This window comes from Bacillus rossius, chromosome 10, assembly GCF_032445375.1.
Source record: "Bacillus rossius redtenbacheri isolate Brsri chromosome 10, Brsri_v3, whole genome shotgun sequence".
Lineage (NCBI taxonomy): Eukaryota > Metazoa > Arthropoda > Insecta > Phasmatodea > Bacillidae > Bacillus > Bacillus rossius.
The window spans coordinates 27,192,185-27,215,293 of record NC_086337.1 but is presented as its reverse complement, the minus strand read 5'-3'; the positions used below and the strand labels follow the sequence as shown (position 1 = coordinate 27,215,293).

Sequence of the window (23,109 nt, the reverse complement as noted above, 5' to 3'; positions counted from 1 at the left end):
TATGTCCTGCCCACCTATAAAGTTCCCCAAGTGTTGCTGAGCAAGTTTCAAACTTAAATAAGTAAGTATGTCCCCCTTGTCCGCAGACTGGCCCTGAAGGAGCAGAAGAGGAAAGAGCTGTACGCCAAGCAGGGACGAGGGAGCCAGTTCACGTCAAGGGATGAACGGGATCAGTGGATACAGAAAGAACTCAAGTGAGTGTTGGATTTCAGGGTTTAGGGCTCCTTGTGAGCTTATCTGTTGGTAGTGCTGCCAAGTATTACGAATCTTCTGTACTTTTTACTGATTCAGTTACGGAATTTCAGGGTGTTATTTATTTATTATGGAAATAGAAACTTGAAGACACGTCTAAAATGTCGTGTGTTGTCAGTTTTTCGTACAACAAATCATGAGGCTGCAAATATGGCACAAACGTTAGGTTAAAATAAGTTAAGCCTATTAGGTTTACTGTAAAAACAAATATAACCCCAAAGAGATTTGAGTATCCTAGCATAAATACAAATATTGTTACTTATTTGATATTGTTTTTATAAAAAATTTATTCAGACCTGTGTAGTTTTTAAACTATTTAGTGGACGGATCAGCTCATTACTGTATAAGTGTGTTGTTAATTATTTTGTCAGTCTAATATTTGGTGTGAACTGTATCGCTTTTGCATTTTTTTATTTTTTATTATTATAGCATTAAAGAATTTGCTTATTGATTGTTGTGCTGGAAATTAGCAGCACTTGTTTGGTGTTCTTTGTTTAAATTTAAATCTCAGAAACGCAGAAAATGTGTAACTTATAATGTGATCCGAGTATTAAAATCAGCCGGGTAGAATTTTTTTTTATATCGTGTATTAGACAGCACTTGTCTTAGTTTCTACTATTTATTCAAGAATTTTTCATTTTCAGTTGTTTCCATTTTTATATTTCTTTCTCATGCTTCCATTTTTATATTTCTTTCTCCTGCCACTTTACAGCTTTTTATACGTGCTTCTCGTATACATTGTGTTTGCAAATTGTGGGGCATAAATTTAGTGCCTAGCAGGGAATGTCAAAACAAGCAATTTTTGTTAAAGAACATATTTCAGGAATGCAACCCTAAAAAAGGTACAGTGCAAACAGATACATGCAAATTTGAATTTGGAAGGCTTCAGGGAACTACTTTACTCATTGAGTGGATGTGCAATTACAGCGCAGTGACTAGCAAATGCTCCGCGGGGAGCAGGTAGTTAGCCAGACGCAGAGTTTAGAGTTTGGTGTGCATCACCCTGTAGTGGAAGCACCCTTGGTAAATGCGCATTGCTCCTGCTGCAATTCCTCTCGTCTTCCCGGACACCATGTGATTTTCGGCTGTCTCTGTGAATGTAAAGTCTGCAGTTCTGTTGCTGTTTGTCAGATATGTACCTAATCGCAGCACTGTACTTACTAACAGTCAACACCGCACTAAACTTAGACATGTAAACATACTAAAACCAACCATCCACTGTGCTGTAAGACTGCTGGCTGCTATTGCATTTGAATAACTTTAAACATCTGAGTCTGGCTCGTTACCTGCTTCCAGCGGAGCATTTTAACGTCACTGCTGCGATTGCGCGTCCTCTCAGACATAACATTAATGTCCTGGAGCCCGCCAAATTCAAATTTGCGTGCTACTGTTTGAGCCTGTAACTTTGCACGGGGTTGTATCCTAAATTATTTTGTTTCTAATACTTCGTGTTTTTTTGCGCAGGATTTTAAATAAATTTATAACATAACCATATGTAATTGCTTATAGAAGGTTTTTTTCTATTAAATAAGTCCTTTGGTGGGAGCAAGTCCAACAGTGATCTCCATCCCAATGACCGGCGGACACAGTGAGAGGCATTATATCTCCGGTACTAGCCTGGAGAGCTAGGAGGGGTTGGGTAGATCTCCCGAGTCAACTGACTGGTTAGCAAAATGTCTCAACCGCAATGAAACTGCGTTCCTCTTCTCCTCGCCTGTGGGTGCCGCAGCAGGGCAGTAAGGATTCCTGTAAGAGTGCTGATTTAAACAAGAAAAGTGTTGAAAACACCTGCTGGCTTCTTTCCAGCTTTTCATGTGTACGTCTCATTTTTTCCTTTATATTTCTTATTCATCCTCACTCCTTTCCTTTATGTTGACCAAAATATTTCATTACATATAGGTATTTGAACCTATTTTCTCATATTGCAGGTCCCTTAATAAGCAGATCAAGGACAAGAAAGAACACCATGATAAGCTTGCTGAAGACATGAAGAGAGACGGTGAAAAACAAGTGCTCTTAGAGAAGAAGATTGAGGTATAACAGACCTTTTTTTTTTATTTTTTTTTATTTTTTATTTTTATTATTATTACATTGATAAGCATTTGGTGATGTTCCTCATCTGAATAGATCCTTGTGAAATTGATCACCAATGCATCGTGCTCTTGTGACTAGGGCCACGGGTTAATCTCAACTCTTGGAATTTTTAGATTTTGAATAGCACTAAGTTGTTGCCCAATTGGTTTGGAGTCCATTGTAAGCTAGTGGAGTCATTGATTGGCTTCTATGCAACAGGGTTCTCGAGCCCATTGAAGGGCAAACCCAGTGGTAGGCGACACATCTCCATTACTACTCTGTAGAGTTAGAAGAGGTTGGGTAGGCCTCTGCTGTATCACGGTTCTCTAGGTGACTGATGGATCCAGTAGTTGTGGCGAGTGTCTTCTTATGCTCGGGTGAAGTCATTTGAGCCAGAGCCAACGGACTGGTTAGCAGAACTTCTAATCCCCCAATGAAACAACATATCTAAATGCTCACTGTGGTAAGGCTTCCACTAAGAGAACTTCATTAACCATCTTCATTTGGAAGAATGTGTGTTTATAATCTTGGAGGTCCCTCGGCATTACGCTGAATTTCAGATAACCCTAACTTTATTAGTCTCAAATTGCTTACTAACATAGGTTTTTTTTACTGTTTTTAGGGATATTTTCATCATCAATATTTTCATCTTGCAGAAGGGCTTTTCCAGTGAATATGAGCCACTAATTTAACACATTTCAATTTTTATTTATACTAATACTATCCCTTCCTGTAAAGACCATCACTTGGTATTGGAATTACATTATTATATTGGAAACAGTGTAAGGTAGCACGTTCGTCCTTTGAGCTGTCCATGTGTGACTCCTCAGGCAACAGTACCCAAGTCGACTTGTGGTACAGGTGGTTGAAAGATTAACTTTGTTCTGAGTTTGAATACCTTTAAGGATAAAAGTAATAGATGGGACTTTTAATCTAAGTATTAGTTATTGCATTATTAGTTACATTTAAGCTTTATGTGTCCCTAATAAATTACAAAGTAAATTTAATGAACTATGATTTTTCTAAGAGAATTTTGTTTGCACCTAACAAGTTTGATAATTTCATATCAACTAAACAAACTTTAATCTGGCACTTAATCATTTCAATAAAATTTCAAAAAAATTCTTTATCCAAATTTAAAAAAAGTTCTAATTCTTGCAATACCATTAAAACAATTCTGATGATTCCCAAATCATAGAGTTAAGTTTTATTGTTTTTATATTTAGGTCAATTTTGATTTTGTAATTACAGTTCTGGTCAGTATTTGGTTTTATGTGTAATTAAAAATTCTGTCAATTATGAGGGTGATAAAAATATTAAGCATATAAGACAATAGTTAATTTGTAATGCTATTTTCAAATTTATCAGGTTCATTTTAAGTGTCAAATAAGTTACTTTTTAAAAACAAAATTTATTACCCTGAAAAGAAAGTTAATCAGCCACATTTTTATATTTTAATTACATTAACAATCTGGGAAAATTGTTATCACAATCCTTTTGGTCTGTATTTTGTTACAAACTACAGTACCAAAAATGCCATTCTTTAAATTTAGGAGGTTAACAAAAAAAGGAAGGTAAGTTGAGTAAATTTTTTGTTTACATTCTGTTTTATTGTATGATTACTTAACTTTCATTTCACTGTTGCATTGTGTATTAACAAGAATTTAAGTGTCACATGGTGTATTAATGTGCATTTTGGTGTGACATGATGTATTGCTGCCAATGGAGTTGTTTGCAAGTGGATCGTCATTAATTGTGTCGTTTTATCTGGATTTTACAGTCTCGTACGTCTCTAGACAAAACAGCATGCATTTCAGACTTATATGGTGCATTGACTCACATTCAGGTGTTATTTCTGTTTTATCACAATTCGCCATGGCAGAGGTTCCCAAACGGTTCGTCGCGGAAGGTTTACGGGTGGGTCACGACTCGATCCTAAAACTTATCAGAAACCATCGAATAATCCATCAGAAAAGATAAGAAAAAATCGAAACAAATCGAATTGTGTGCAGACACATATCTATTGTTAAATTAATATCTGTTTTGCTACAAAGTGCTTATATTTCGTCAACCATTTTCAAATCAGAACACAAATTGTTTATCAATAATCTATCTGTGTCTTAAAAAAAGCATTTATACATAAGGAAGGGATACGATACAAATAAGGTATTTTACTCCACCATGGACCAATAGACCGTGGAGGTGTTCCTGTAAGGAAAGGTGGGTCGCCAGCTGAAAATGTTTGGGAACCTCTGCGTCGCAGAATGTGGCTGCCGCCCAGTGAGGAGAAGAGCGTGGACAGGGACTGTGTTCTCACTGGGCCGCGCTCGGTGCGTGTCGTGTGTCTCAGGAGCAGACCCTGGAGATGGAGCGGCAGCGGTGCTGCATCGACGAGCTCAACAAGAACTACTACGAGCTGAAGAAGAGCAAAGACCAGTACCAGAGCACCAGGAAGTGAGTGTGGCGTGGGTCCACCGTCGGGTGGTTCAAAGTCATTAAGAATAGAGACAAGATTTTGTGGTTTTATTTTTAGTCCAAATTCATTTTTAAAACATAAAATTTTGGTGTGATTTTTTTTATTTAAAATCTGTTTTGTAATACTTACTCCACCAAAATATTGGTAAAATTTATGTGTGGAATTTTTACGATAAAATGATTTGTAATAAATTGGTCTAAAACTGGTACATTCAAAACAATAAAAATTAATTGGCGAGCATTTGTTATTTAAAAGTGATCCAAGCCTAAGGGTGGTAAGTATGGTTTTAAAAAGAAAAATTAATATTTCTGAATTTATTGAAATTAGACGTAAGAAACTAAAGAACAATATGCATATAGAGTTGCGTATAGCATTTACCTCCCCCCCCCCCCCCCCCCCCCCTCATTTATTGGAATACATCCCAGAGGGGTGAAAATGGGGTTAGGTTTTGGTTCATCTCTCTGTCTTTATCTTTATCCCTCTTGTTATGATCACTTTTAACAACTTAGGCTCATGTCTCATAACTTTTTTTTTTTACATAAAGTGCACTTGCCAATTTTTCTGCGTCCATGCTTGAGGCAAGCGACGAGACCATCTCCTGAGCAAACTGAGAGACGGTCGCACAGATATTCGTCGCTAGGTGTCGCATCGCGTCTCGCCTCGCTCGGTGTGGCCACCCACATAAAGAAGTCATTGTTTCACTCCCAAGTCACATCCAGCGTGGCCGTGCCCTTGGTGATGTAACGTGAATGCTGAGAGTGCGGCCTGCCTGTTCGCAGTGAGCTGTGGCGCAAGGAGACGGCGCTCCAGCAGACCCTCTCGTCGCTGAAGGAGGACCTCGCCAAGGCAGACCAGTCTCTGCGCTCGATGGCCGGCAAGGTGCAGTACCCCCCAGCCCTTGTCCTGCAGTTCGCTAATTTACTGTTTTACTGAGAGAATTAATAGTTTTTTAACTAGTAATAGTTTGGGACAAGATTATATGGCTAATTTCATTTTTAAAAACAGGATTTTTCAATGTTATTGTTTTTATATTTTATGAATTCTGTTTATATCTAACTATGGCACTTAAATGATTTTACCTGATATACCGTATTTACTCGTGTATAGCGCGCTCTGGTGTATAGCGCGCACCACGATTTTTGCAACAAATTCCAAAGAAAAAAAATTAAATTTTTTCCCCATAAATAAATTTTACTAACATTTTGTGGTACCTGTTAAGTAATTACTTATGAAACAAATGATTATTTAAATTTATGTGTGGTGATGCATTAGGAAAATACTTAAACTCTGCTGTGTAGATGGAAGATAATGAAGCGCTGTATCGTGGACGGGAGGGAGGGAGGCAGACAGGAACGGTACTATGACCATCAAGTAAACTTGACAGTTGACAGGACTAAACACCACCACTCCCGTCACTTAGCTTCTACATAGATATTTCAACTGATAGTTAACACATTTTTAGGGACACGCAAAATGAAGCGTGCCACGCTACCTACGTTGCTAAGCTGTAGCGGAGGACTAGATGACTCACCAGTAACTGCTGGGACGAGGAAGCGAAGGAAGTGGGAGGGGGACTGGTGACAACATTCTCTCTCGCTCGCTCTCTCTCTCTCTTTTATTTTACTAGCTGCTGTGCTGGCTTTCTGTAGAGGGGGAGGTCTAAAAATAAACAAGAGACGTTGATGTGCGAGCTTGCGCGCGTACGTGTGTGTGTGTGTGCTGTGAGCATGTGTGTGCGAGAGACCAGGTTGTGTGTGTGCGTGTGTGTGTGTGTGTTTGTGTGTGTGTGGGCGCGTGCGTGCGTGCGTGCGTGCGTGTGTGTGTAAGTAAGAGAGGCCTTGTTGCTTGTGGGTATGTGTGGGGGCTGGCCAGAAACGTCACCCGTCACCCGGCAGTTAACGACTTCCACTCCTTCTCCCCGCTCCCGCCTTCACTTTTTTTTTTCCGTGTATAGCGCACATCCTTATTTTTTTCCTTTACTTGAAGGGAAAAAAGGGCCCGCTATACACAAGTATATACGGTATATTACAATATTTGATAAGCATGTTTAATTATTAGGTACAAAAAAAATTATCCAGTATGTATATGTGTGTTTGGAAAATGTACTGTCATAGTATAAAAATGAGTTATAGGAATTGCAAATTTAAAATGAAAAAAATTCCAGTCTTTTTTGTGCGTACATTATGGTAAAAAATTTCCTGCAAAATAAATTACATTTTTTTTAATTGCCTAAATTATAAGATTAGTTTTTTTTGTGATTTGAGCTAGTTTTTGGTTATATGTTGATTGATTTCATTATTTTAGTTGCATTTTAGTGCTTTATGGTGTTTTAACTGGCATTTCAGTGTTAACCTGGTGTATTGTCATGCTTTTCAATGTTATTTTGGTTTTATAGCAATTCACCCTATAATCTTGTTCCTAATAATAGGTCAAACCCTCAAAGCTATTTTTTTTTCTTTCTAATTTACTTTTTGATAGAATTAATGAATCCTATTCTATATCTCAAAAAACATGATTTTAAGATACATTAGAGTCTTGATTAACTGAGATAATGTGAACTTCAGATTACACGGATAGCATAAGAAAAATATCTTGTTTTTAATTTGGCCCAATGGTATCATGTTTTTCCAGCTTTTCTTTTGCGGGTATTCTTTCACGTCACTCCATGATTCGCTGAACCAGTATATTACATTGGTTAGATACACTTGTGTAGCAATAAATACAATGCAATGAATTAGTAATACAATAAATTAATAATGTGACGAATCAACAAACAATATTTGGCTCTTCACTCAATAGCTATCTGCATCCTTCATTGCGTAATTATTTCGTACAAGGCCCAAGTGTTCAGCTAACATTTATATTCTGCCATACTGCATGTCAACAGCAGCTCAGGAGAGAAAAGCCAGAAGCTTTCAGGGCTAGTTTACCTTGTGTCACTAGGATGCGCTAGTGGCACATCATGGCAGACACACATTTAGTAAACAACAGAGTCTGGAATTATGTTAACAGGTTAAATAATCTTTATGATAATAGAAAACATTAAATTTGTATTAAAAATTGAATACATCTTCTATATCAATAACATTATGATTTTGTAACTCAGATATGTTGGTAGTGTCTGTATAGGAAAAAAAATGTTATGCCCAAACCCTATTATGTAAATAATGCGGTACGTGAATTTTTAAATTTAATTTTAGATTGTTTAATCTTTAAATTTTATTTAACATTTATTTAAATGTAAAGTTAATGTACTTCAATTGTATTAAAGACATATATTAGTACTGTAATTTAAATTTAACTTTAGTTGTGTCTTAATTAAATGGTAGTCAGCAAGCACACTTAACCTGTTTGAAAACAAATTATTTTTGTTAAAATACTCGCATGGAAAAACCGTATTTGACTAGTGCTGTTTTTATTAGCGTTCTGTTTTACTGGAACGAATTAGGGCGTTAATTTGAGGCCTGGGTGTTACAGTCTTTGTCTAAATAGTCATGATAAAAAAATTTAATAAGTTTTTTTTTATCATCGTTTTGGGTTATCCGTGAACCCCTTGCTATTAATAACCCTAGATAATCAGGAGTCTACTGTAGTACTATTTATTCAGTACTATAATTTTATTAAATGTTTTCTCATGTTTAGAAGTTATATTGTAATACATAACTATTGGCTGATATTATTCAACTTTTATTTCATCTCAAACCTTTAGAAGTAGTTAATCATTTTTAATGACAACTTATTTTTTTCTCTAAAAGTAAGGATTTTTACAAAAATAAGATTTTGCTGCATTCAAACTAAAATTTGTAATTTTGGTATAAAATCAAATTTTTTAACTAAAAAAATTAAACTGAAAACAACTTGGCTTGTTTTTCACAATTTCATGGGGTTCATTCAACATCAAGTTTCATGAATTTCAAGGAATTGTTTTATGGTTTTTTTTTTTTTTTTTTCCCAAGTTTTTCTGATTTTTTAAGGTATTATTTCAACATTTACATGTGTGACCTCTTGTTTTTATTAAAATTCCAGCCTATATTAAATGGTCGGGACAGCGTTCGAAAGGTCCTGGAAACCTTTAGAGAACGGGGAGGTGCCTTTGCTGACATTGCCAACTCCTACTACGGACCTGTCATAGAAAACTTTGACTGTGAGAAGAGCATCTACACAGCTGTGGAAGTAACCGCTGGAAATAGGTAAGGCACGGCTGTATGATGTGTCCCCATCACATTGTTAGTCATTTCTTTAGGCTCCTGTGAATCCTGTTCTTCAAATATTAAATTATTCACTAGTTTCAAATAGTTATGGAATCAAATTCAAACATAGAGTGAAAATATTAGAGATGGCCCGAGACTCGAAAACTCTAGCTGAATCAAGTGAGTAGCTTTAGTTTGATTCGGCATGAAGGTAAATTTTATTGTACTTTACCAGACATGTCTAAACAGTAAACAGTACTTTTCCTGAAACTCGGTACGTATTCAACATTTGGAATGAATATAAAACTATCTACCACATTTACACAATTGCTTTCAGGAAAACTTAGTAAGTATTTACGTCCTGAATTTTTGACAGTTTTTTCTTTAATTACTATTACTGTTAATTTACATAACTATAACACCAGGAATAGGTATATGTCACTATTTATGTTTCAAAACCTAGAAATCTATGCCAGTTTGGAATGTACGTACGCCATTAACACAGCAAACAAAACTCTGAGAATAAAATATATTAATGTCTCCACTGTACATTTTTTTTTGCTGTTATGGCATCAATAGTATTGATGTTTGACACGAATGTAATGAAATCAAAAATAATAAAACATCCATCAACACCACCACTACATGACCACACACACTCTCAGAACGCACACACACACAAACTCGCTGGTTTATTTTAAGATTTCTCCTCCAGCCGAATGCCAGTCCAGCAAGTCATGTCAATAGCCGGTGCCGCTGGCAGCCGGGCAGACGAGCAGACGAGCACAATGGCACTATTCATAGTGCTTTTCACACACTGCTCAGCTATTTTAACGAAACAATTTATACTTAATCGTAACATACCGTGTTTTCTCATATGAGTAGTCCATTTGCAAACAGTGTTATGTCCACCAAAAATAAAAAAATGTTTTATTGCCCTATGTTGTTCCTTGGGAAGTCCGAATTTGGCTAAGCTAAACAGATTCCTGCAAAATGTGTTAAAACCTTATTAAAATCAATGTTAAAAGTTACCTACAGATGCAAAGTATGTTATGTCCTTCTGTGATTTGTGTTTTGTCCAACAGGTAATATGTCTGCAAAACATGTTATGTCCAATGTAAAAGTCACAGACATTTTATTTACTGTTGCATATGGTGTTATGTCCTGATTATATCCCAAATTTTTCTTTTCACATTCATGCGGTATGGATATTAATATAGTGTACACTTTATGGTCCTGTCAATGTAATGGAAATGTTTTTATTTATGTGAAAAGACATTTTGTGATTACAATGTCTGTGAAGAGAATTAATATTGTGTCCATGCCAATGTTGCAACAGTGTATCAGCTGTCAAGAGAATGAGATTGTATTATTTAGTTGCTTGAAATAAAGTTTGCTATCTTTTTGCAGTTATAATACATAGTAGAAAACATTAATGAGGCCAGGAAGGTCACGGAAAAAAAGGAGGAATGAAAGTTCGTGGAAAAGAAACAAAGCTAATAGAATGAAGTTAGTATTTTTGTTTGATCCTGTTTTAAAACCAATTTACGCAAATTAACAATCATAATATTTATCTTGATGTTTGCTAATGTAATATTAATGATTGTTATTGTTGAGGATATTCCGCAAAGGGTTTACTGAAGCTTATAAATTGTCAAAATCCTAATAAGTCACTATTCAAATGCAGCGAAATAACAATGCAGGATGTAAGGAGAACGAACCAGAACTTCTACCAGGAACCCGACAGGCAAGTACAAAATTCGTTTCTTTTGAAATATGCAACAGTTGAGACACCAGCCCGGAAAAGATCCCGCAGTGATTCTTTTGACAAATCAGTGACAACAAAATATTATCTGCCAAAAAAACGTGAGGGCCGAGCAGTAAACGTACATGTATGCAAACAAATGTTCCTAGAGGTTTTCCAAATCGGAAGATCACGACTTCAGAACTTATGTAAGAAATTTTTGGTAGAAGACATACTGCCTAAAGAAAAAAGAGGTGGTGACACTAGTTGTGAGAAGTATGGTGAAAGGAAACAATCGGTTAAGAGCTTCATTGAGACATATAAACCCATACAGAGTCACCACACCAGGTCAAAAACTGTAGAAAAGCAGTATCTCCCTAGCAGTTTGAGCATTACTGCAATGTGGCAGCAATATAATGAAGTTCATGAAGAAGATTTACATGTGACGTATGAATATTTTATATCTAGTTTTGTTACTGACTACATCAGTTTTGCGATACCTGCAACTGATATTGCTGTTCCACTTGTTTGCGACTGAAGGAAGTTATCAAAAACTGTACAGACCATCAGAGAATAGGTGATCTGAAAACAGAACTAAAAGTCGGCCACTGAAGACAGTAATTTTGGTGTTTCCCATTGTTGGATATTCCTTCATCCCGCCAGATTGCGTGTTTGGAAAAATTGAGCGTGCTCTTAAGAAGATTCCAGAAATTGTTGCCCCTATAGAATATGAAACTGTGATTAGTAAATTTGGATCTGTTAATCATCTAGGAGATACTTGCTCTGTTTATGACTCGAAATCAGCAGCAGAGGATGTTCTGAAACCAACAAGCTCATGGCATTTCCAATTCCAAAAGTCCAAAAGGATGATTCTCACTCGCTCCAAAGATGGGAATGTAGTAGTCCAGGGAGAGCCGCATTTCAGAATAGAGGTTGGAGAACCGAAGAGCATTGTGAAGAAGTGAAAACGTGCAAGAAATTTGGAGCCAACAACCATAGCGAAGGGTATTCAAATTGGAAGACCTAAACGGGACGATGTATGCAGGTTACTGATGACACATTATGGCGAACAATGGGAAAGTGTTGAAAGGCTAAAGTACTACAAAACTGTTCTACACGCTAATGATGATGCTGCAGAAGTTGAAAATGATTCCGACTTTGATGTACTTCCAGAAGAAGATGTCGCAATTCAGATTTAAACCTGGGTTCGTTGGCTATAACTATTTTTGTAATACTTCATTGTTAGTCCTAAGTGTCAGTGTTTTACAAGACTGTTTAGCAAGTTGATAAAACATACTGACATACAGAATCAGACAATGATTGTGCATAATTGATGCAGTAGATCGCTGGAAAATGTGTCAAACTCTATTATTTTGTTTGTTTTATTTTTTATTCATTGCTAGTTCAAAGTGTAAGTTAGTGTTTATAATACCGTTTAACATGTTAATGAAAAGTACACGAGGAGCAAACATCAGGCAATGAGTGTATTTTTATGCAGCAGATTGCAAACATTTTTTTCCCTTTATTTTTTTGTGATACGTCATATTTTTAGCAATCAAAGTCAATATTGGTTAATATTTTATGTTCATTAATAATAAATATATCTGCAAACTATACAACTTATCCCTTGTATGATTGTAATAAAAAAATGTGTTACAGTACCTAATATACGGACTGATACAAAATGTGTTAATTCCACATCACATATGCAAAATGTGTTATGTCCACACCACAGATGCAAAATGTGCTTTGTCCAATGGTTTTTTTCAATTTTATAATTTTTATAATTGAATTTGATTTGTATGGCATGGATATCCCGTTTCCTTTATTTACTATTACGTTATAAAAAAATATTTGCATATCTAAAACCATTTCTTTGTCTGCCACAGTTTTTCGTGATTTCCCACAACTTTTTTAGCAAGGACATAACACTGTTTGCAAATGGACTACTCATATAATCGTCGCACATTTTATTCTAAAATCAAGTTTGAAAAGTAGGGGTGCGACGATCATGTGGGAAAAAAAATTTTGTAAGGTGAAGTTATTCATAAAAACAAAACCCGTTCATGGAAAGTACGTTTATTTAAGAAAAGGTGGAGTATACAATAGCACGCCAAACAATCTGTATTAATAATTCCTTAAACAAAAACCTTTCTTCAACTTTAAATAGAAAAATCAAAACTCTAATGCAAACGCAGGCCACTTGAATCTGACGTGAACTAATGTGTTGTAGTACACACTTGCCACGAAAGTATGCGGGCTATCAAATGTAGTTAACTCGGCACCTGACAGAGAGCGCGCGCTGCATCCAATCAGCGAGATATCAATATTCGACTACGTGCGCGCACTCTATACGGGAAGCAACATAACCAAACATGAATGATGCACTGGCTACATTTTTATAAGCGGTACGCCGCGGTAACGCAGACAATCAGGTAAAGGAAATACCGTTTAAAAACATCTTTAAAAGAAAATTTACTCGTCAGACAACTTTGTATTTCTGTTAATTTAATAAATAAGTGGTAATGACCGAAATTAAATTTTAGATTATACCTACACCGCGGCGACGCAGATGATCAGATAAAGGAAATAACGTTTAAAAATGTCTTTATAAGAAAATCACACGTCAAACAACTTCGTATTTTTCCGTTAATTTATTAAGTAAGTGGTAATGACCGAATAAATATTAGATTTCTACTTTAAAATACATATTTTATAAGGAAAAGATACCTACACAAAGCGCTCGGCATCTACTAGCGGGACCAAAAACATCATGCAACGTTTACGCGAGAAGTTTTTTTATCCCAATTTTGACAGCCTAAAATATAGTTGCGACGATTACGCGCGTGCGACCATTATGCGATAAAACACGGTACTTATTAAAAACCAACACAGGAGAGTTATTTACACACATACTCAAGACATACCACAATTATAACAAATGTTTTACCCAAATTCGTAAATTCGCAGAGAGTCGCACTACACTTTTATTAAACTAAAAATCGGCACGAAATATGCGACCCATACGCGGGTAAATATGGTATGTTCAGTGAGCCATTAAGTTGTGAAGAAAGATAAAGTGTATGTTTCACATGGTTCTGTTCGTGTGAAGAATGTTGATGAAAAGTAATTGTCTGTTTCTGAAAAAGTATACGAGGTAAAATTTTCCAATTTTTCAAATCATTTTCTGGTATATCACTGGAAAATTTTTACCAATTAATACTTTTCCAGGAAACTGACATGTCTACTCACAGGCCCCTTGAAACATTGCAATGGTACAATTTATTTTCAGGCTGTTTCATCACATTGTCGACTCCGACAAAGTGGGGACGCAGATCCTGAAAGAAATGAACAGACAGAAGCTCCCCGGCGAAGTGACGTTCATGCCTCTCAACAGGTTGCACGTCAAGGAACAGAACTACCCTCAGAGCAATGTGAGTTAAGTTTTGTGTGTTTCAAGTTTCCTTGTCAGCAACTTAGTTTGTAACTTAATGAATGTATTGTTGAATATTTTTTTAACTTATGTTCGTACGTTGTGTAGCTTATGGGTGGCATTAACTTTTTCTCAAAACAGAATCTTGACATTGATTCTAAACGACTGTCAGATCTGAATCAAGATCTCGAGAAATAAAATAATATATGAGCCTAAAAATACAGAAACTTTGAACCCATTAAATATATGTTTTTAAAGTATGTAAAATAAAAAGCATTGTTTACAAGATATGTATAAACAATTTTTATTATTATTATTATTTTTTAACAAAAATCTTCCCTGAAGTGTTAAACAGACTTTCCCTAAGTAATGTAGCTGGTGGAAGATAGAAAAAATATCTTCAATAGCTCCTGTAGAGATGAATTATATAGTTCTTGTCGACTACACACATACTAGTGTTTGCATTTGTGAATTTGGTCTCAAAATTTTTTTTTTTGTTTCTCTCCTCAAATATCAAATTTTTGAAGATGTGATAGTATTTGAGAGTTTTAGAAATTAATTGGCCTATCCCTACAATTATATTTATGTAGGTATACAATTGTAGAAAAAAAGTAAGCATTTGCAATTTTCATTTTAGCTGGATTACCAAATGTCAGTATAGTAATATGCAGGTAGTGGCAGTGGTGTGTTTGATGAGACCTCCTTCATGGTCATGCAACTGTTGGTCAGTATAAGGCACAGGGCCGTCGACAAGGGGGGGGGGGGGGGGACATAGGGGGAAAAATCCCGGCAGCCAGTTCTGGTTTCAGTTTTTTGTTATGTGTGAGTTCACCCTGATCGTGGGATGGAAATTATAAATAATTTATTGAAAACCTTAAAGTTTTGCAAAACGTGCAAATCATGTTTACAGTTTAGACCCATCAATTTGCAGTCTTTGGATTTTTTTTTTTTTTCTGGGGTTTGAAAAGTATATTGAATAATGGGGAGGGGGCCCGACAAAATGATTTACCCCTGGGCCCTTAGTAGGTATTTCTTGACGGCTCTGAGGAAGCATGAGCTTGTGGATAGGGGAGAGCACTACTCGGTGTGATGTGTGCCTGGTGTGAGTTCTGCAAACGCTCTGTCATCCTTTGAAAGTAGGGATCCTTGAACCCTCAAATACCATTGCATCTTTTTGAAAGGCTTGAGATTCAAGGAAATTCTATTGGTGGGGGGGAAAAGAACTTTTTTTTGTTTTTGTAAATATTTTAAATTCAAATTTTTAACACTGACAACTTTGAAGTATATTAAGACTATTGGGAAACCTTGAATTAGCAGTGAATATTTTTGGTGCCTGGGAAATTCTGGAGAAACCCTTGAGTTTTTTGAAAGCCACCAGGAATTAACCTGTTTTCTAACAAGCTGAAAAGTGCTTAGTTGAAGAACTGTGTACCGTGCCTATAAACTGCATCTCTTATACTATTTTGAATGCTGTTTAGAGCTTAGTTGAAGCTCCGACAGTATAGAACAGAGATCTGTTTTTAAAGATTTTATCATTACAGCTAGTTCTCAGATGTGTTGGTTCTACGGCAAATATTAAAGTGATTTTCTGATACTACACAGGAAAATAAATTTGATGATAAAGTAGGTTGGTACTTTTTCAACTAAAAATTTATAATGTGTAAATTACTGTTATTTAAATTCTCTCTTTGAAGAATTTAAATTTAAAGCTAGGTTCATATAAAGCTCAGCTAACAATGATGAGATTTTTAATTGTTTATTTTAATAATTATTATTGTCACATGTAAACTGTTTTTATCCCTGACACCTGTTGAAGTAATATGCTTTGCTATATTATTTACATTTATACGTACCAGTGTAGTCTTTTCTTAAAATCTTACTGTTGATTACTACTCACATAGTTTAAACAACATAAAAGATGTACTAAATTATGTTAAGGAAAAACACTTATCATGGAAGTAATATATGTAGTCTTACAGGGAATATTTTTATTTTGATTTTATATTTTATGTTATGTCATTTTTAATGGTTGATGTTTAATTTTTAATGGGTTTTTTTACTAACTCTGATGTAACCAACAATTTTAGCTATGAATACTTTTACTGTATTTGTGTCATATTATTTTATGAAAAAACTTATGGAAAAAATTAAAAATCTTGGGAAAAACCTGGAATTTTGTTTTTGCCATAAAAGTGGCTACCCTGAAAGTTCTTTTTATATGTGGTTATTAAAATTAGCATACAATAATTATTGATTAGAGAAACATAAATTGTAAAAAACAAACACATATTTAAAGGGTTTAGGTGTTAACATAATATTATTATTTTTTGTGCATTTTTATTTTATTTTTGATGCTGGAGACCTAGATTAGGATTTGAGGGATACTTTTTTGTGATTCTAATTCAAAAAAATTTAAGAAATTTTGTATTTACTCATCATTATTCAATAGAACATGCAATGCAACCCTACAGTGAAAGGGCATTAGACTGTAGTGTTAGCAATCTATACTGTCCTGCATGGGAAAATGTGGGCTTGGACCCATCTGTGATTTGCTTCTAATCACTGTGTGACAGTCACATGGGCTACAGAGGTGTCTTATTAGACTTTTGGTGAATGCTGCATTTATATTGAATTGAATTTGGTTTTTTTTGCCCCCAGGATGCTATTCCCATGGTGACAAAGTTGAATTATGAACCAAAGTACGATAAAGCATTGAAGTACATTTTTGGAAAAACATTGATATGCAGGAATTTGGAAGTGGCTACAAATTTAGCAAAAACCAGTGGATTGGACTGTGTAACTCTAGAAGGTGACCAGGTAAAAAATCACATTTCATTGATTTATTTTTAATCTTAATCATGTTATTTCAATTTTACATGAAAGGTTTATGTGCTTTTTTTAGGTTTCGTCCAAAGGTTCGCTAACAGGTGGCTATTTCAATACGTCACGTTCTCGCCTAGAGATCCAGAAAACACGGAGTGAACTTACGGTCCAAATCAGAGAATCCGAAGAAGAACTTGCCAAGCTTAAAGAGAAACTACGAGAGACTGAAGGGAAAATCAACCATATTGTTTCAGAGATGCAGAAGACAGAAACCAAAAACAGCAAAGCCAAGTACGTTAAACTTGTTGATTTCAATTGGATTATTGTTAATGGTATTGGTTCATTGCCTTGTTTCAGCGGCACTAAATTTTTTTTTTGTTGCTTTCAGAGATATATTCGACAAAGTGAAGGCAGATATTCGTCTGATGAAGGAAGAGTTGGCGGGCATTGAGCGTTACAGAGGCTCAAAAGAGAGATCTCTTGAACAATATGGTTCGAGCATTGAAGCCATGAAGACAACCAAAGATGGCTTGGAATCAGAACTTCATCAGGTAAAAATCTTATGTTTTGAATTTTAAGTGTCATTGTCCATCATGTAGATTGTAGTTAAGTGCCAGTAAAAACTATAAAAATTTTCAGGGTTGCCATGTTGCTATTAGTTCTTTCTAATATCTCTAATATAAATAATATAAATAATTTCTGTTATATTTTAGAGAATATCAGTATTTTATAGGGATGGGCCGGTCGAATCCTCGAATCCCACCGAATCTCTAGTATTCGAAAGATTCGAAATTCGAGGGAAAAGATTCGGGATTCGAGGAAAAATGTTGATGTAAATTTAGTACTTTAAAAACTTAAATGCTTACAATTTACTTTGCCTGTTCACGTTTTCCTTGGAACACATCCTATTGAGGTACAGTAGAACCTCGTTAATACGTGATGGTCAGGACCGAGATAATCACGGATTACCGAATTTCACGGACTAGCTATTAAAAGCCCGGAAGGTCTTGTCAAGCTTCTCAGACACCTGCGTGCAGCTGGGTTAAGGCCGTTCACGGTAAGGGCCGGCCGTCTTCGAATTAGTGTCTCGGCTTAAAAAAATACAGCACTGCCTAGCCATTAGTTCACGGTCATTTACAACAGCCGAAGAGAGAAAGATAAGATCGTGCTGACCTTGCACCCTCCCCCCCTTCCCCTCGTACAGCCGAATGCCAGCCAGACACGTCACTCGCCAGGCGCCTGCCGTGCGTTGGCGGGCGGAAACAAACAAAGGGAGACGGGAAGCAGAAGTCAGGACATCCCCCTCAAGTTTAAAGAGTGACAAATGTGACAGCTGAAAGGGGGGTGACACAAAGGGTCGGTACAAACAGCGTTGCAGAGTTTGGCGGCCCACGCGATGGCTTGTAGTGTTTGCCGGCCGCCGACCCGCGTGACGTTAATTTTAAGCGCTGACAATTTTTACTTCTTTTTTTTCTTCTCTTTTAAATCGTCCCGGATTATCCGATTCCCGAATTAGCGCATCACGGATTAACGAGGTTCTACTGTATTGTACCAAATATTGTAATAGGATAATATGGGAAACTCCGGCCAATTAGCATTGGCGAAGCGCGAGACACCAGACTGCAGCGCATTCTAGCGGCGTGAGCTGAAGAAAGCCCCGCGTAATTCAATTTTACGTGCATATTAAAGGCAACATGTTTACACAATTAATATAAGTGCTGTTTTTACCAAAACTAGAAATTCAAACACATTTAATGCTATTATTCATACAGAACTGTTCTCAGGCTTTATTTAAAGGTATGTGTCAAAGATAGATATGTAATTATGTGCAAAATATAATCTATCAAAATAACTGAACAAGTAGTAGGCCTATGTAGTATCTAATTGGTTTTCCAGCTGTTTTATTTTTAAGGAAACAAGAACAACTAGTTTTAGTAACAGAAGTAAATTGTATGTATGAAATTAATTTCTCACCTGAAAATGTGACTGCATTTTAAATAAAAATCCTTAATTAAACCGAAAGAAACTGCTGCAAACAAATCATGTTACAAGAATGGTAAGGAATTATAATAAATAATTACTTTATAATAAGAGACAAAAATATAAAACAAAGGGGTTAAAATTGTGAATGCGCGAAACGCGAAACACTTACTGCGTTGGGTCCGCTGGAAATCTGAAAAAAGACTTTGAGCAGTTAGTAACGTTGTAATTTTTGCAGCCAAACACCGCACAAATATTTCCGGCCATTCTGAATTACTGTTCACATAATAATGTGTTTATTTATTCGCAAATAGAACCATCATCTTATAGCACCAAACACACTTCAATGCCTTTTACCGCCGTTTCCAAAGCGTAGGTTCAGTCCACGCCGCCAGGTTCGCTGAACAACATGTCTCGCATTTTTTTTGTCTGTTTCCCATATTATCCTATTACAATATTTGATTGTACTTTTAATTCGTTATTACCTATATAAAAAAAATTATGAAGCATGTACTGATTTGGGAAACTTACTTTATATTCATGAACATGGATGCATTGTCGCTACATTGGCATTAAATAAGGCATAAATCACATATGTATTCTCAGAATATGCTAAAAAATAAAATAAAGCACATTTAGGATCTAGACTAAATAAGAATCTTGTTTTTTTTTTTTTAAATAACTTTACCGAGAAATCTTTTACTTAGTAATATAATAATAATGCCGACTTTCATCACAAGTTATGGTCGCACATGAAGTAATAACAATGAAATAATGAATGGCAAAAATTAATACATTATACAATTATTATTTTAATTGCAATTCAATTTTAAATATTCTGATACACGTTCTATTTATGAATTTTTTTAGGACCAAGTTTGGTTTGTGTAGACTACCAATGTTAAAATATATATCATCTGAGAATTCCATTATGGCCAACCAATGAATTTGTTAGCCAATCATTTTGAGCAACATAAAAAATAACTAATATTAATATTAAAAAAATTTAATGGGTAAACTGGAGAAAACACCCCGTCACTTTTAACTTCTGGCATATTAATCACTATGCTTTAGTGAGGCTTAATTTTAAAAGACGAACGACAATATTTCTTATGGCCTAAAACTATTGAAGCCAAGATGGCGCCTTTAGGTTTCCATTAAATATTTCAGGAAAGCGTTTACCTTCATTTGGGACTTTAAACAAATGTCAAGTTGGTAACTACAAAATATTGTTCCGTCGGATGTTGAATTTCGTTTTCCGATTTACGTGGATACATGAATCACTGTACTCACAGATAATGCCTGAATGCCTAAATCCACCAAATCGGATTCTACAGCAATTGATGAAGTGACCAGATTCTTACGTGATCCTACAGTTAACCCAGAAATAAACATTCTCGAATACTGGAAAACTGTCTGCGTGTTCACCCAGGCTACATAAACTGTCCAAAAAATATTTGTGTTCACCACCTGCGACAGTGTTCTCTGAACGTTTGTTCAGCACTGCAGGAAACATATGTGACCAAAAACGGAATCGTCTTGATCCAGACCGTGTCAAAATCCTTGTTTTTTTTTAAATAAAAATTTAAAGGGTTAAATAATTCTGCATAATGTTTAACTTTTTCTCTTAACTTATAAATTATTTTATAATTAACCCTTGAGAACTGGATTCGGATTCGAGGTGTGGATTCGAGGTACTGTTTGGGATTCGGATTCGAGATTCGGATTCGAGAAAAATGGGATTCGAACCATCACTAGTATTTTATTTAATAGATACAGTGATATAACATTTGTTTATTAAGCCACTAATTTCACTTTTGATCGCTGTTCTTAGCTGCCTCCTTGTGGCTCAAAAAAAAATTTTTACTGTACTATTATTTAATGAAGTTGTGAATTTGAGACAGGCAAATAAAGCAAAGGTTTAGAAAATACCTAAAAAAAAAGACATACCATACCCATACATTTAAACTTCTATCCTCCCCCATCTTACCCAACACCCTACACTGAACAAAAACAATGGCATCAGTATTATTTCAGTTGAAACTTAACATTGTTTCTTCACATTATCCTGGGATATTTGTACTAACCATCACTTACTACTTTACACTATAACTCCTCTGTAATTTCTGGGGACTGTGAAAATGCTGTGTGTTAAGGGGAATGGAAAGCGCGCCGATAGGAGCCCCCTCCGGTGAGCGCTGCAGGCAGTGCGTGGTGAGTTAGGAAACTAAATAGTTGCGAGCGAGCCACCGAAGCTTTCTAGCTGCTGACGTCATTGTAACAGGGTAGCCAACTCAACCGCTCGCACGCGCTTGTGTGTAGCGGACAGACAGAGAGAGTTTTGACTACTGCTGTACACACAAACCTCTGTAATTACATCATAAAGTTGGCAAAACGATCCGCAAAAGATTTTGATGAGTACATAGTTCAGATTTTATCCTTGATTTTCGATTCCAGTCATTCCCATGATATTTTGCCTTTCCGTTCCCCTTAATGAGTGGTGGTTGTTGTTGTATCTGCGGATGTGAGCTGACGCGCGTGAGCTGACGTGTCCCCCCAGGAGCTGATGGCGCAGCTGTCTGTGTCGAGTGGTGGTTGTTGTTGTTGTATCTGCGGACGTGAGCTGACGCGCGTGAGCTGACGTGTCCCCCCCAGGAGCTGATGGCGCAGCTGTCTGTGTCGAGTGGTTGTTGTTTTTGTATCTGCGGACGTGAGCTGACGCGCGTGAGCTGACGTGTCCCCCCAGGAGCTGATGGCGCAGCTGTAGGTGTCGAGTGGTTGTTGTTTTTGTATCTGCGGACGTGAGCTGATGTGCGTGAGCTGACGCGCGTGAGCTGACGTGTCCCCCCAGGAGCTGATGGTGCAGCTGTCAGTGTCGAGTGGTTGTTGTTGTTGTTGTATCTGCGGACGTGAGCTGACGCACATGAGCTGACGTGTCCCCCCCCAGGAGCTGATGGGGCAGCTGTCTGTGTCGAGTGGTTGTTGTTTTTGTATCTGCGGACGTGAGCTGACGCGCGTGAGCTGACGTGTCCCCCCAGGAGCTGATGGCGCAGCTGTCGGTGTCGAGTGGTTGTTGTTGTATCTGCGGACGTGAGCTGACGTGTCCCCCCAGGAGCTGATGGCGCAGCTGTCTGTGTCGAGCGGTTGTTGTTGTACTTGCGGATGCGAGCTGACGCGCATGAGCTGACGTGTCCCCCCCCCCCCTCCCCAGGAGCTGATGGCGCAGCTGTCGGTGTCGGACCAGCTGGAGGTGGACAAGCTGAACGACGACATCCGCAGGCTGACCCAGGAGAACAAGGAGGCGTTCAGCATGCGCATGAGGCTGGAGGCGGAGAAGAACAAGCTCGAGAACCTGCTCACCAACAACCTCATGAGGCGGAAGGACGAGCTGGTGCAGGTGAGAGATCCGTCGGCTCCTCGCCTGCGGGGGACGATGGTGATGAGACCAGTCAACACCGCAGAGCGTGTCGGCACACTGCGTTACACCACATAGTACCGATGTCAATGTTGATAAATATTTGTGGACTGTATCGAAAAGTTCTTAACTGACGATGCAACATAAATTACATGATAGCATTTGCCCGCACCTTTGCGACCTACCGCCATCATGCCGATCGAAACGAAGACTTTTTTTTTGTTTCTCACTGCAGGGATACCACCATCCTCACGGTTTATGAACGCCAACACTTGCAGTGTTCCAACATGGTGCCAACTGTAAAAAGCTTGGGCGCAGGATGTTTAAAAACTGTGTCTATCACTTGGCCCCGTACAAGTGCCGCAAAGTCAACTCACAACACAGTTCTATGTACAAGAGTTCTTGCTAAGTACCAAACAACCGATATGCAAGTTGTATCATGGAATCAAGCAGCGTTCAGCCGAAACTTAAATCCTGAGAAAAAAACTTTGGGATGTGGTGTTGCGAAAAGAGTAGCCACCCAGAAATTACTTTTGATAAGTGATTAGTTAAATTGAAAAACTAAATTATTGATTCAAGAAACTTAAATACAAATGTAAAGGTTTTAATGTTGCAACATAATATCAATATTATTTTTTGTACAGTTTTCATTTTTGACCCTTGCGATATAGAATCGGATTCAAGGGATAGATTCAATGTAATCTTTGTGATTCTAATTCAAGA

At 36.9% G+C, this 23,109-nt stretch overlaps 1 protein-coding gene across 1 annotated transcript in view; it reads left to right on the top strand.

The window, feature by feature from the left end:
* Positions 1-23,109, top strand: part of LOC134535885 (structural maintenance of chromosomes protein 3) — a 65,043-nt gene that overhangs the window by 24,538 nt on the left and 17,396 nt on the right. The window contains exons 10-19 of the mRNA XM_063375233.1: positions 87-194; positions 2,181-2,286; positions 4,676-4,779; positions 5,581-5,680; positions 8,828-8,991; positions 14,028-14,169; positions 16,827-16,985; positions 17,071-17,282; positions 17,380-17,542; positions 22,183-22,368. Coding sequence (XP_063231303.1) covers positions 87-194; positions 2,181-2,286; positions 4,676-4,779; positions 5,581-5,680; positions 8,828-8,991; positions 14,028-14,169; positions 16,827-16,985; positions 17,071-17,282; positions 17,380-17,542; positions 22,183-22,368 — 1,444 coding nt within the window. The remainder of the gene's footprint in view (positions 1-86; positions 195-2,180; positions 2,287-4,675; positions 4,780-5,580; positions 5,681-8,827; positions 8,992-14,027; positions 14,170-16,826; positions 16,986-17,070; positions 17,283-17,379; positions 17,543-22,182; positions 22,369-23,109) is intronic.